The sequence below is a fragment of the Bactrocera oleae genome, chromosome 6 (genome assembly GCF_042242935.1).
Source record: "Bactrocera oleae isolate idBacOlea1 chromosome 6, idBacOlea1, whole genome shotgun sequence".
NCBI classification, from domain to species: Eukaryota; Metazoa; Arthropoda; class Insecta; order Diptera; family Tephritidae; genus Bactrocera; species Bactrocera oleae.
This window is the reverse complement of record NC_091540.1, coordinates 52666778-52680988: the sequence shown is the minus strand read 5'-3', so window position 1 is coordinate 52680988 and position 14211 is coordinate 52666778. Positions and strand designations below refer to the sequence as shown.

General features: G+C 34.6%; 1 protein-coding gene across 1 annotated transcript in view; it reads right to left on the bottom strand.

Moving 5' to 3' along the window:
• Positions 1-14194, bottom strand: part of LOC106624085 (putative uncharacterized protein DDB_G0282129) — a 75481-nt gene extending 61287 nt beyond the window's left edge. The window contains exon 1 of the mRNA XM_070111189.1: positions 12608-14194. Coding sequence (XP_069967290.1) covers positions 12608-13459 — 852 coding nt within the window. The 5' untranslated portion in view covers positions 13460-14194. The remainder of the gene's footprint in view (positions 1-12607) is intronic.
• Between the last annotated feature and the right edge of the window lie 17 nt (positions 14195-14211).

Genomic DNA, 14211 nt, shown 5'->3' with positions numbered 1-14211 from the left:
CGCCAGCTCAATGATAAGCATTACGGCTGCCGGTCATGGCGGCTTGACAATCGAATTCGTTGCTGTCTGTGAATAACTGCAGTACTTTCGGCATTTTTGTAACGTGTGTGTTGGTAATTTTTACGCGTCCGTTGACAATTTGTCACTGTGATTATGCCAATTTGTTAAATTGTCAGCCGGGCCGAGCCAATTCGGCGCTGAGCTGGTGATGTTGCTGTTGATTGCTTGGCGCTACCGGGCATTGCCAGCTGGTCGCACGCAAGCCCATACCAACTGGCAGCCCGCTACAATTGTAGAGGCCAAAGCGCGTCCAAACTAATATATACAAAGCGCATCGGTTTCCGGTAAAATTCGTAATTACGCGCATTTCGAAGCCAACTGTTTGGTCTTACGGTTTTTCTATGTGCTCCTATGTGCTCATAAACATATACAGCTTTGTATTGCACTGCACATAAACCGCTGTTCACAGCAGTGCTGGGTTGGGCTGCCTTATTTTGGGTTGGGCGGTGCGAATAAGTTGGTGTTTAAGCTGCTGGTTGCTTGGTGAGCGGTGGCTGCTTCGTGGTATGCACTGCAGCATATCGTACTTGATGGATCGCTTTAAATAGTTAGTTGCTGAAAAAATTGAAATGCTTTTTTGTGAACATTTTTTGGGTAGTACCGGCATAATAGATTTGATTACTGGAAAATAGTTACACGATCTTTTTAAGTGCTCGAATTCTCTTCACTAACGATAATACTAGTTTACAGTGATTTTGCGACTGTGAAGTTAGAGCTAATTTTGAGTTGATAAAACTGAAAAGAATAGTTAAAATTTTTTAACACGTAGGATTTTTTGTGTTGTAGTTAAGGGGTGTAGCGTTAAATCACCACCATTTACTAAAATCACTAAAATAGCTTTACGTGATGAAAATTTTTTGAACTCAAATTCGTAATCAGGACACCTCAAATACCTCCACAGACCTCTTAGCACAACAGTCCTTAATTTCCTTCAGATTTGTTGAGTAGTGTAATATAACAACCTGGTAACTTAAAGGCTTGTGAACACACAAGGCGAATTAAGCATAAAGTATAAATAACACCGGTCGACACGATTTCTGGATCTGACTTTTGCATGTTAAATTTCAGTTTTTCCTAAACCTTAATTTTGGAAAATTTGTGTTTTTTTTTTGATTAAAGGTGCGTTTGTAGACATTTTTTTCGTGTTTCTTTTATGTTCGTATGAGCAAATCAGGCCCATTCGTATCAAGCAAAAGTAAACTTTAAGAGCTAATAATATAAATTCTAGTGGTTTTCAGTGTCTAGAATTAGAGCTTGCGCATGAAAACAGAACCCCAAAATACATATTTTTTGTTGACCGGTGTAATTATACCCTCTAAAGTGTATATTAAGTTTACCACGAAGTTTGTAATACCCCCAAGGAAACATCGGAGACCCTACGAAGTATATTTATCAATGAGCAGCGTGATGAGCTGAGTCAATTTAGCGATATCCGCTCGTCTGTCTGTATATACGCGAATTAGTTCCTCAGTTTTGAGATATCGATTTGAAATGCGTATGTCTTTTTCTCCCCAAAATGCAGAGCATTGGTCGGACCCGCTGAAACTTGGCAAAACTTTTTCAACTTAGTATATGTAAAACCAAGCAAAAGTCTTTATTTCAGTGGAGATAAATATTTTTAAATGTTGAAAAGTTTTCTGAGGCTGGGTTTTATTATTACTTATCAATTTTTAAAATGTGTTCAAACTGTACAATAGGTACATAGATATGAATTGAGTGCTGTTTGTAGAAATATTATTTCTAAGTTGTTGGTTTAAGGTGTTGCCATCTCTATTTTTTCTCGAACAAAATTGAGTGGCAACTCTACTGAATGTTTTTGGCATACAAAGCATATGACTATTAATAAAAATTATTCAAATCTTATTTCAAATATATACGATTATTTTTGTATAAACTATTTCATCACAAAATATTAAAGTAATGTGGCAACCTCAGTACACTTTTTCTAGACTTATGTGTATTAAAATATAGTAAAAATAGATACATTAGTTTTCTGTAGGTTCACACACGTTTATTTAAGGTGATTATTTTTCAAGTTTTGATCATGAGGAGAGTTCAGGCTGCCCTAACTGCGTCTTACCTAATATTCTGCATACCATAGTTGCCATACTTTATACAATAAATATCTAAATGATTTTGCTTTTGATATTTTTATTTGACACTATCGATTCTTTTCATATTCTACACCCATCATCATTTTTGTCATTCTTATTCTTTGAAGTGTTGACTTGAGACCTTTAAGATAATCACGATGGGGCTAACAAGTACTATTAGTTGAAGCTGGTTCAAATAACGGTTTGCTTGGTTTACTAAAATTATAGGAAAGAGTCGCTCTGCTCTTAAAAAATTGTTAAACTTAAAAGCATTCTGCTGAACATGCATCTACTTCTTCTTTAGCGGAATTCAATATTTTAATCGAAATCTCTTCTCTAACAAGAAGGAAATGTCGCTCTTAATGAAGTTTCTGTCAATTTATAAGTATTTGACTTGTGGACTATATTAACTTTCTAGAAGGTAGGCTTTACGTATTCGTTGTGAAGACTTTTGTATCTATCTAGAGAATGAGAACTTGACTGCACTTGTTATATGGAAATGACATGTGAAAAAAATGTGAAATTGGGGTTGACATACCAATAAAAATTTGTATTAAAATATGTTAAAGTGGAATTTTTTTCCCAGTCCGGAACATATTTGGTCAGATAGTATTATATAGCATTTTCACCTCGGTTCGCAGTCTTTTCTAAGTTTTTAAATTCAACTTTTTTCAGTAGTTTCTGTGTAGTTTATGCAGCCGACATAAACTCCGATCAGTTGAGATCATAGTCAGTTGTGATAATCCGATCATAGTTGGGAAGTTGACCTCAGTGGTATAGTAGTTTAAGGTGTATGGTAGGTATGAAGCAAATACCACTTCCCAAGATAAAGAATTCGATGCTCGTTTCGGAACTAAATCTAAAAATAAAAGCTTTTGACTGAAAGTGGTTAGTTTTAAATACTTATACAATATGTATAATCTTTAGATATCCGGAAGCCGTTCAAACGTTTTAATTTCGTCGAGTTAATTCTGCTATAAAGCTCAGAAAGACGTAGGTTTCTTTTTCAAGCTACAACAGCATGTCAACATTTTAGCTAATAGAATTCTGTCTCACTGCACTAGTTTACTATTGTTATTGATAGTTTATCACTTTCTATACAAATCCTTTTTTTCTGACTTGGTGCAGTCACTCAAAATTTTAACTTTTTTAAATGGGTTATTGTTTCAACAATTTTTGGTTCTGTTGAGAATAAATTAAAAACAAAAAAGTCCCATCAAATAAAAAAAAAATCAAATTTCCCTTTTTAGATTACACAATATGTGCATATGGGTACATAAATAAAATATAATAAGTATATGTACATATGTATGTGCACATAGTGTGGCGCCTTCACTGATCAATTAGCGGCTGCATGCGGCGAAAATCATTACGGCCGCCAATGCATACCAACTTTTTACGGCTTTTGAAATGTTTATTGCCAATTTACGCATTCGACAACCACACATAGCTTGTTGTTGAAATATACAATAGTTTGTTGTTGTTTTCGTGTTGTTTACGATTATTGTTGGCAGTTATGCGAGCTGTGCGTTTTATTGCAAATTTATGAGTGTTGCCGGAAAGTATTTGAAATGAAAAGAAATATGCAAAAATCAATGAAAAAATGAAGACCTGCACCAATTTGCCATGAAATGCAATCAACACAAGTTTTACAAACATATGTATGTGTATACATACACACTTGTCTGAGCGGCAAAAAATGCTTCAAAATGTCCTACAAGTATTGGCGGCCTGTTGCACGGTAGCGACTGCGCATGCGCGGAGAAAGCAATTACTTGAACTTGCAATGCTCGGCGCAAACGTGACCGTTACTTTCAATGACTATTTACACGCTTGTTAACATAAACAAATATTAATAATACTAGCAGTAATGGTAATAATAAACGTTTTTTTTCCGAAATTGTTGCCACATGCCGCATGCCACTTTGACAGGCGTGTGTTTGTGTGTATATGTACAAAACTCCAAATTGCTGAACGAATTAAACGTTTTCTTGCGAATGTCCAAAAAGCGCAAATTGCACAAATTCAAGCCGACAAATACGCAGTGTTGAGCAGACGGCTGAACAACGGCGCATAGCTGGGAACAAGGTCCGACAGACAGTAGTGCTGGCTAAATGAATAGCTGCTTGGCACTTTGGAAAAAATACATAAATCGAAAACTAAAACAGGCAACAACAAGTGACTCGTTGAAAAGTCTGCAAAACCAAAAAGAAAATGCTGTCAATAAACACATACATACACACCTATATACGCATAGTAATATACATTGTATAGGTACATTTTTGTACGATTTCAAATTAAAATCGTGGCAACATTTCTTGTTGTGACTTTGTCTATATTTGCTTTTGTTGTAGTACAAATTTGTACATTTTTCGCACTGCGAGCCAGTTTTGTGGCGGCTTAGGTTGATAAGTGCAACGCTTGCGGCGACATTAGCCACATTTTTTCAAATTCAGTGGCGTGTTGCACAGTGTGGCAAATTTTATTAAAATCAAGAAAAAACGTCAACTTTGGTTGCTTCGAGGTTATAATTCTTTTTACAAATAAAAAAGGTTCCTTACAAGCATTTGATTCGGATCGTTCAATTTGTATGGCAGCTATATCACATAGTGATCTCATCTAAATAATTTTTTCGGATATTGCATTATTGGCTTAGACAATAATCCGTGCCAAATTTCGTGAAGATATCTCGTCAAATGAAAAGGCTTTCCATGAAAGCATTCAACCGATAGTTCAGTTTGTATGGCAGCTATATCTTGTAGTTGTCCCATATCGGCGGTTCTGACAAATGAGCAATTTATTGGTGAGAAAAGAACGTGTGCAAAATTTCAGATCGATATCTCAAAAACAAGGATACTACTTGCGCAGCTCGTCACGCTGGTCACTTATATTATATATGGTATAATTTATAGAGGCTCCGACATTATCTTCTAATATTCGTGGCAAACTTAATATCATATATAATGATGACCCTCTTTATGGCATGTCACATTTTCAGAGCTTTTGATGATCAGTTCCTATGATTTTAAAGTTTCTTTCTGAGATTGTTGATAGATAAACCGAACTTATTACATGTGCTGCTCAAAATTCCAAAAAAAAAAGTTCAAGGTCAGATTTATGTTTGTAAAATGTTTGACTTATGAGCGTGTAAAATATATACCAGTACTAGTTTAAAATAATAAGTGGCATTGGATGGTCTGCTTTCTCAAGGTATCTTAAAATGTATCGCTAAGTGACATTCCGTAATAGTAAAAATTGGATAAAATGGATCAATGGAAACTGTCAAAATTGAAATTGAAGTATGCGTTTTACATAAATTAGTGGTAGATTAAGAAAGGGCAATCATTTCTTAATAAGTATATTTGGCGTTTGAATATATTACACTGACTAAGGAGACACATAGACTACTTGTATATTAAAACTAGCGAAATTTTGTACATTTTTTTTAAATTTAATTCTAAAAATTTAATTTTTTCTATTTAATTATTTAGGTGTATTAGTGAGTATTATCCTAATGTTATCCTAGACAGTGTGTTTCCAAATTAAGATAATGATATTAAGTTCCTTAAGAGTTAATATTCTAAAAGAATTACGAGCTTTTGTATAAAATAATTTATTGAAAATTGCCGCTCTTGTGGCTAAAAAGTCTATCCATTTTGAATGACTCAAGACTTTTGTTTCTTATAAATCGATATAACACTCCAATCTTAATGTCTACATTCCATAATCTATTAGCTGTTTTGATTTGTCAAACATGACAGAGTAACGACTTAAACAATTAGCTGGTATAAATCAAATGGTACCAGATAACTAAATCGGGTTAGAATAGCGAGCGCTGTTAAGCTCTCCTTAGGCTTTCACAATCTTCCTTTTGTTGAATTCTGTTTAATAAACTTTTTTTGCCTTAAAGCCATATTATGACAAGAGAGCAGAGCTCAAATTTACACAATACTACTGTCTACAATCTATATATAAATATTAATTTAACTCTATTTAATGTTATTATTTTATTGCTTAATTATTATTTATATTATGTTCTATATGTATGTTATATTTTTATTCAAAAACAAATTTTTCAGATTTGCTGCAGTATTAACACACTGCGCATACCAGCCAAGCAAAAAATAATAATAACAAATCATATAAGTGAAAAGAAATAAAAAAGGTTCGATTTTTTTTTGACTAGAAAAAAAGCTGCTAATGGTCTTTGAAATCAGCGTCTTTTAATTGCACAATTTGTTTTATTATATGATTCGATATTTATTGGAAAATAAAGCTTTTTATACATACAGCTAAGTATAAGTACTCACTAGCAGCGCACACGAATGAAATCACACATGGGAAATATTGAAAAAGAAATTAAAAAACCACATATTTTTAAAATGCAACATTTCCACTTATTTGAAGATTTTCAATTTTCTTTTATCCATTTCTGCATTTTTTAAATTTTCCTTTTTAATGCATTTCATATCGTTCAATCAAACAATTTGCTGGCGCGTTTTATAGGCATTTTTGACTGGCGTGCATTTAGTTTTTATTACTAGGCTGTTTTTTTGGTATAAAATGAGGAATTTTGCATGCCTCGCAATTTTCCACTTGGCATTACGTTTATCAGTTGGCATTTGCGGCACACGCGAGTGACGTTGATTTTGGCCGATGTCGTCATAATTTCGAAACGTTTAATCACTCGGCGATAAAGTTGAAGTTTATGTTGTTGCCTCGCGAAGACATAGAGTGCGACTGGGTTGAATGTGCGAAATACGCACTGGAATGCATAAATTTTCTAACATATTGTTATTGCCACAAAAGCTGATTTCACTCGTTTTATAGAGTAAGTGAGTTATTATTTAATAAAAAAGAAATTTTGTAAGAGTTTTCGTTGACTGTTTTGACATTTTTTTAATAATGAAACGTTAATAAAGTGTTGGATTTTACTTCAGTTATCTAATCGGTTGAGATCTGTGGTCTGAAACAAATTGTAACAAGCAATTTTTTTGAGGGAAGTGACCGTCGGAACGGAGTCATTTGAAGATTTGAAATTACGAGGTAACTTAAGATATTGAGTACATACATTTTTGTTGTATATCAAGTAAAATAATAATATTTGGTTGTCTCTAAAATGACATTATGTAGCTATTTAATATTTTCGGAAATAAAAATAAGTTTTTATCATATTTTTTTTTCTAAAATAATTTGAATTCCTTCTTATATTATACCTATATACTCTTATTGTTGTTATTTTTCCAACTCTTTAATCAGTTGTATATACTTTTAAGTCGTTTTGTTTCTGGCAAATATTTTGGTGTTCTGGTTCCTATAACCTCAATCTTATGTAAAATACTGAACTTGTTAAGTTTTGGGAACAAAAATATCATACTCCATCCAGGTTATCAGATACAGTCAATACACTTTCAAAAGTTCAAAAGGGTAAGAAATAGTCCTTTTTTTATTTTATATGACTTGAGGTAACAAATTTTCCATCGTACTGGCAAGCAATAGTAAATCTCCCGAAAAAAGTGTTCTAGGAAGGAAAAGTTATTTAGACCTTTTTGAAATAAAAACATGTACATAATTCCTTTATTGCATTTCCAATAATAATTAATATCAGTTCGTGACAATTGAATCCTGATAAAAAACCAGGCTTTCCATCCATTGCCTTCGGCAATAATCCATTACAAATTTTTTGAAGATATCTTTTCAAATGAAAAAAGTTTTCCACAGAGCGATATCAGAATAACTGAGGGACTAGACGGACAGACAAACATCGCTTAATTGACTCCGCTCGTCACGCTCATCATTTGCATATTTATGTATACTTTATTGGGTCTCTGACGTTTCCTTTTGGGTGTGACAAACAGCGTGGCAAACTTAATATAGCCTGTTCAGAGTATAATAATAATAGCTACTCCTTTATATTCAAAATGATTAGCTCTGGTTTATATTATTGGCCTCATATTGTTTATTTTTTACTCATTTAGACTCTATGAGATCTTAGCTTATACCTCTTGTATATACCATTTACTGTTTTTATTAGATTTTGGTGGCATTAGAATCAAGTGGTATTATTTACAATAATTATAATAATATTATAAAAACTTCAAGAACATAATTGCAATAAATAAATAGAAGTCGGCACTTGGCGATATACAAGAAAATTAATTTTCAGCAAATCGCTAACAGAATCTTTACTTAATTTTTATGGAACATTTTACATAATACTTGACGAACTTCCCATTTTATACTGTCCAGTACAAAAAAATCTATTTGGATCCATTTGAATAAGACTGAATAAAAAATGGAGCTCGAAGTATAAATACCACAAGAGTTAATGCAAAAAACCTCATGGAGGCCTTTTTCATCTGCGAATTACTGCTGCATTGCAACCAAATCTTTCCGTTTTTGAAGCGATAAAAAGTGGGACGCTGACGTTAACGTTAAGCTAAACGGTCGTGGTCGAATAGCGCTGAGTCAGAATAAATGGATGGAAAGATTTTGCTATGTGTGGTATGCCAGAGAATTAATGCTATAATCGTCTGCAGTAAGCATTTGCTAAGAAGCAGTCATTTTTGGCCGTTTAGGGAAGGAATTGTGTTTCATTAGGACAACGCCTGGACACACTCATCGATAGATGGCAGCTTGTTTGGGAGGTTCTTATGTATCCACCATATTGTTCGGACCTAGGACCAAGTATTTATTATCTGCTTCTGTCTATGGCGAATGATTTTACTAATGAAAAATTCCCTTTTTGGTTTATTTCTTTATAGATTTCTATAGAAAACCCATTGCGAAATAGCTTATGATGCCTGATCGTAATGAAAATGTCTATTATTGTATATATAATTTTCTAAATAAAGTTGTTATTATTTCTATTTTCCATTTTTAAAATATCTGCAACTTGTCGCAAGGAGCCTTTTCACACGTATACTAAAGAGAAATCTAAAAAATGTGAATAAATAGCGTAATTTCTCAACAGCTTTTGCTAATTTGATTTGGCGCATCTCGCCAGCAGCGCCTTACACCCAAATACACTTGTGAGAGCACCTATTTGCAGCAGTACGCTGATTTCCACTTAAAATGTCAAAGCAAATCAATCATATCTAATTAGTTGCAACACCAAAAATGTGGACTCCAATCAATGCCGCCGCGGTGTCTTATGGTATGTCAGCATCCGGCCACACTTTTCCACCACTGACATACTATAAATTGCGGCACCCCTTATTATGGCTTAAGCTACTGATATTTATCAAAAAATGGATGTTGATGCGTGTAAACAAAAACAAAAGCTGACCAGCAGCCTGAATTGATTTATCACTTTTCACCGACTTTGACGTTTCGAAGTTAGCCTCTAGCCTAATTTGTTACTAAAGAGTAGTACTAACGACTTACGGTATTTACTTGCATTTGATTTATTAGAAAAAGTGCATTTAATGCCGATTTGGTATGCCACATAATGTCATGGTGGCTAGCGATTAATCAGTGGATTAGTGGAGTGACAGGAAAAAGTTATTGGGTAAAAACTTAAAAGAAAACGTGAGCATTTAAATCAGACTAAACGGTTTAGTATATTATACACTTTGAAGAATGCGATATTATAAAATATATATTGAAAATCAAATATTAAAGAAAAAGAACATTTACTGAAAGAGTACCAACCAGAAAAGTTCGATGTAGTAAGTATTATTTTACATATAGTAATATTTCAGAATTAAAAACCCAAAACGAACAAATTGATGAAAAATTGATTATGTGTATGAAAAGAAGTCCAATTAGAAAAATTAATAAATAATTATTGTATAATCATACACAAACATCATAAGTTGTCGCGTTTTGAAACTAGATGATATAACAAATAACTAATACATGAATAGATCGTACTATTGTCAAATTATAGTCAGTAAATTTGACAAACTGAATTTGAAGTTGATAAAATAAGTCTATAAGTTCAAATTAACCTTCTAAGCAGGTATGAAATTATATTATATTTAGAATAATGTCGATAATTGATAGATTTGTGTGGCAGCTTAACTCATGACGGCTGAGATTTTGAGCTGAAAACGGAGCCTTACATATTAAGTGGATTTCCGTGCACAAAGCCATAGTCAAGTCGAAATATCGGAAAAAGTAAAAGAAAAAAAAAAATGTTTTTCTGAAAAATCTGCATACTAATAAGTACCACAGAATAAAATAAAAGGTTTGGCTCTGTTTAAAATTTAAATACACATTAATTGGTAAACAAAGTAAGATTTTTTTGTTATCACATGTTTTTTTTAATTTACTGCTAAATTTTTGTAAAAATTTGATATTTTTTCCCAAGATCCTTATTTTGCGAAAAATTGAGGAAAGACTAAAAACGTGTGGTTTTCAATGTAGCAATACTTTTTTCGGAGTTGGTCTTTTTGACAGTTTTGACAGGATTTGTACTCAGTTTGGTTCCCATTTCAAATCTAATACTAAAATAATAGTACGGTTCGCGCTTAATTTTGGTTTAGTGGGTACGTTAATTAACAGAATTGTCGCATTTTGAGTGATGGTAATTCAGAAGGCATTGTCGAGACGCTGTTACATCCTCAAAAAGTCACTGGTTGGTGTACTCTGATGAAATAATATTGGAGTCAATGAGGAACGGTATAGAGAAATGATTAATGAATTTCTCGTGCCTTGTTATTGGAGGATGTTGATGTGGCTATATGGGGAATTGGCTATGATTCATCAATAAATTTATAGAAAGAAACTTTTGGTGGGCGCGTTATCTTGTGGGCCCTTTGCGTGTCTCTTGAGATTTAACACCGTGGACTATTTTTATGGGGTTATGAGCAGTCGCTTGTCTAGACAGATAAGCCCGAGTCGATTGCTGCAAAAAATGGTCGAAAATTGAGCCTCTCAGCTGGAATTTAGTTGGTCACTTGCACGAATTATTTGTTAAAAATAGTAAACCCTCATCTTTATAATAAAGCTAAATTCATTGCCATAACATTAAGTTATATGCGTTTTATTTCTTTTTGAAAATCACTTGTCTTAAAACACCCTTTATTTCACTAGCAAGTCTTATTTAGATTAACATGTTGCTTTTTACTTTGTTCTAATTAGCATAAAATCACCGTCGCTCATAGCAGCTTTCTTGAAAAAGGTTATTCTGAAGATTAAGCCTCCTATCCGCCATATTTTGTTATACAATTTTAACATAGATTTTTTTTTACAATTAGATATACATATATGTAATAAAGACTAAAATAGAAAAACTGTACTCCTTTTTCCTTACTCCCAGAATAAATTGTCAAAATAATGCCTTGAGGTGAATTAAAATTAACCATCTACAATTTCAGACCTCTAAGGTTCATATTTTAAATGAAATTTTTTTGAAATACTTAAAAAGAATAAACGACAAAAATCGTTAACTTCGGTTGCATCGAAGCTATAACACCACAAATACAAAAGATTCCTTACAAGGGCTTTGATCGGTCAGTTTGTATGGCAGCTATATGCTATAGTGAATCGATCTCAACAAATTCTTTGGATATTGCCCTGTTGCCTTAGGCAATAACTCATAATCGAATCAGCTCGTCAAGCTGATCATTTATATAATTTTTTTTTTTGGATCGTCGATGTTTCCTTTTGGGTTATACAAATTTCATGGCAAACTTAATGTACCCGGTTCCGGGTACTAAAAATTTCGAAACTAAATCAAACCACAGTTAGTGCACCTGTTATCTTTATAAGCTGCTTATAGACGATAACATAAATATCTTGTTATGTGCAGCCCAATGAGCCAATTCTATATCATATGTCTCAAATATATATTTAGAAAGCAAACATTTTTTATGATGTAGACTAGTTCTACTTTGCCACAAATGGGGGCTACCAATTTTGGCACTGGTTTACCGACAACACAGACGTAATACTCTACAAACGTCTGTAATCAAATTTATTATTGAATAAATCATTACATTTACTGAATGAAAAAGTGTAGTGAAGTCATCGAATTATGGAAAATCAGGTCGCAAACTCAGCAACATAGACCCTTATAAGACCAAACCATTTCATAGACTCTGCACAACCGTGAGCACTATCGATTAAATGGAGCGCATAGCTGTTCTCGAACGCTCTGCAAGAAGCGCGCCACATATCTTCCACCATATAAACCCACTTTTCGCATTTCACGGCACGACATGGAAACGTGAAATAGAAATGATTTCACCAGAAAAGGAAATTTATTGCAAATTCTTTTGCGTACAACAAACATACGAGTAGTACGCAGAAAAAGCAGAAAAATTAAAAAAAAACCAAATGAATTAAAAATACAGAGAAACATCCCGCATTAAACGCGCGTAAAGGCGAGGTAATCGGCGCAAAGCCACAGTCGTAGACTACGGAGGCGCACTAGAATAGTTTGTCGATATGTATGTATGTGTGTGCGTTTGGAGGCACGTAAAATACAAGAAAGCTGAACAACAAACCTGTTGCTGCTGCTGTTGCTGGGATGGATAGTGATGTTGTTGCTGTTGCTGTTGTTGTTGCTGCAAGTCAACGCGGTCTGTAGGCCAAACATTCCTTCTGTTGCTTAGATTGCAGCGGCTTCTGCCAGCTCTTGTGCCGCTTAGCACATCACCATCGTTGTTGTTGTTGTTGTTGATGCTGTTGGCATTATTTGCCTTGCCATTCAATTGTTGATGCGGTTGCTGCTGCTGCTGTTGTTGCTGTGGCGGCAATGTGTTGTGATTAATTGGCCTGTTAAAATTCCCATGAATGGCGGCTGTGGCTACGTTGCCAACCGCATTCCCGCTTGCGTTCGCATTCTCGGCAATCGCCACATGCCTGAATTGTGCCAACATTTGTTGTTGTTGTTGCTGTATATTCAACGCGCCGGCTGACTTTGATTTGGCGACAACAATGGGACAGCGCGCCGGTATTGCTGGCGGCTTGGTATCCTCTTCGGCCGTCTCATCGCTGCTGGCGTCGCTTTCTAAATAAGCATTGCCGCTGCTGTTGCTGCAGTTGTTGTTGGCCTCATTCTTGCCGGCCGCTGTGGTTGCCACTTGTCGGCGCTGCGGCAAAGGTGGACACTCCAGGCTGTTGCATTCAATATTGCCATTGTTGTTGTTGCCATTAAAAGCGCTAATTTTGCGATACTGCCCGATATCGAAATCCAGCGACTTGCACTGCATATCATTAGCGCCACCGCCGCCGCCGCCGCCACCTCCGTTATACATGGAGAGCGAGCGCGCGAAGGAGCTTTTGAAGTAGCGACACGGCAGATTGAAATCGAAATCTGGCGGCGAGGCGCTCGGCGAGGCTGGTGATGCTTGCATGTTGAATATATTTCTATATATGTATGTATTTATGTGTGCGTTTGTGTGTATTATTTCTCCGTTTGCGTGCGGCAGCTATGCAAATTGCGGTTGTCCGCTAGTAACAGTTATTGTTGTTGTTGTATTTTGGTCTAATGTTTCATGGCAGCACTCACTAATCACATTCGTGTCACGTTCGCGTCAACTACGTATGCACATTTGCACGTGTGCAGACATACATATGTGAATGCGCGTGTATGTATGTGTGTGCGTGTATGCTGTCCAAATAATTGCCTGACAGCTGGCCACTGTTGCGGATGACGCGTGCGTTGGCTAGCTACTATTTTAACCACTTTTGGTTAATGATTGTTGTTGTTGCTGTTTTGATTTTTTATTGTTGTTGCTATGCAGTTGTGTTTGTTTTTGTATGTTTTTTTTTTTTTTTTTTGTAAAGAGGAAGCGTTTTGCTACTAAACACACTTTTTCACGTTTTTATTATTTGCCTGTTACCTTCTGTTGGTCTTCCAGGCAAGAACCGTTATTGGCGCACACACTAACGAGGGGCATGAGGAAGTGTTGAATTGTTATAACTGCATATTTCCTAGCAATAAACACGATTATCGCTCAAATTTTGACATTTACACAGTTGAGTATTTTGTATAGTATTTTTTATTAAATATACTTTTTAAAAATATTTTCATATATTAAAAGTAAACAAAAATTTATTTTGTGAAAAATGCATTTAAAAATTTGTTTTTGGTAAATTAAAAGTC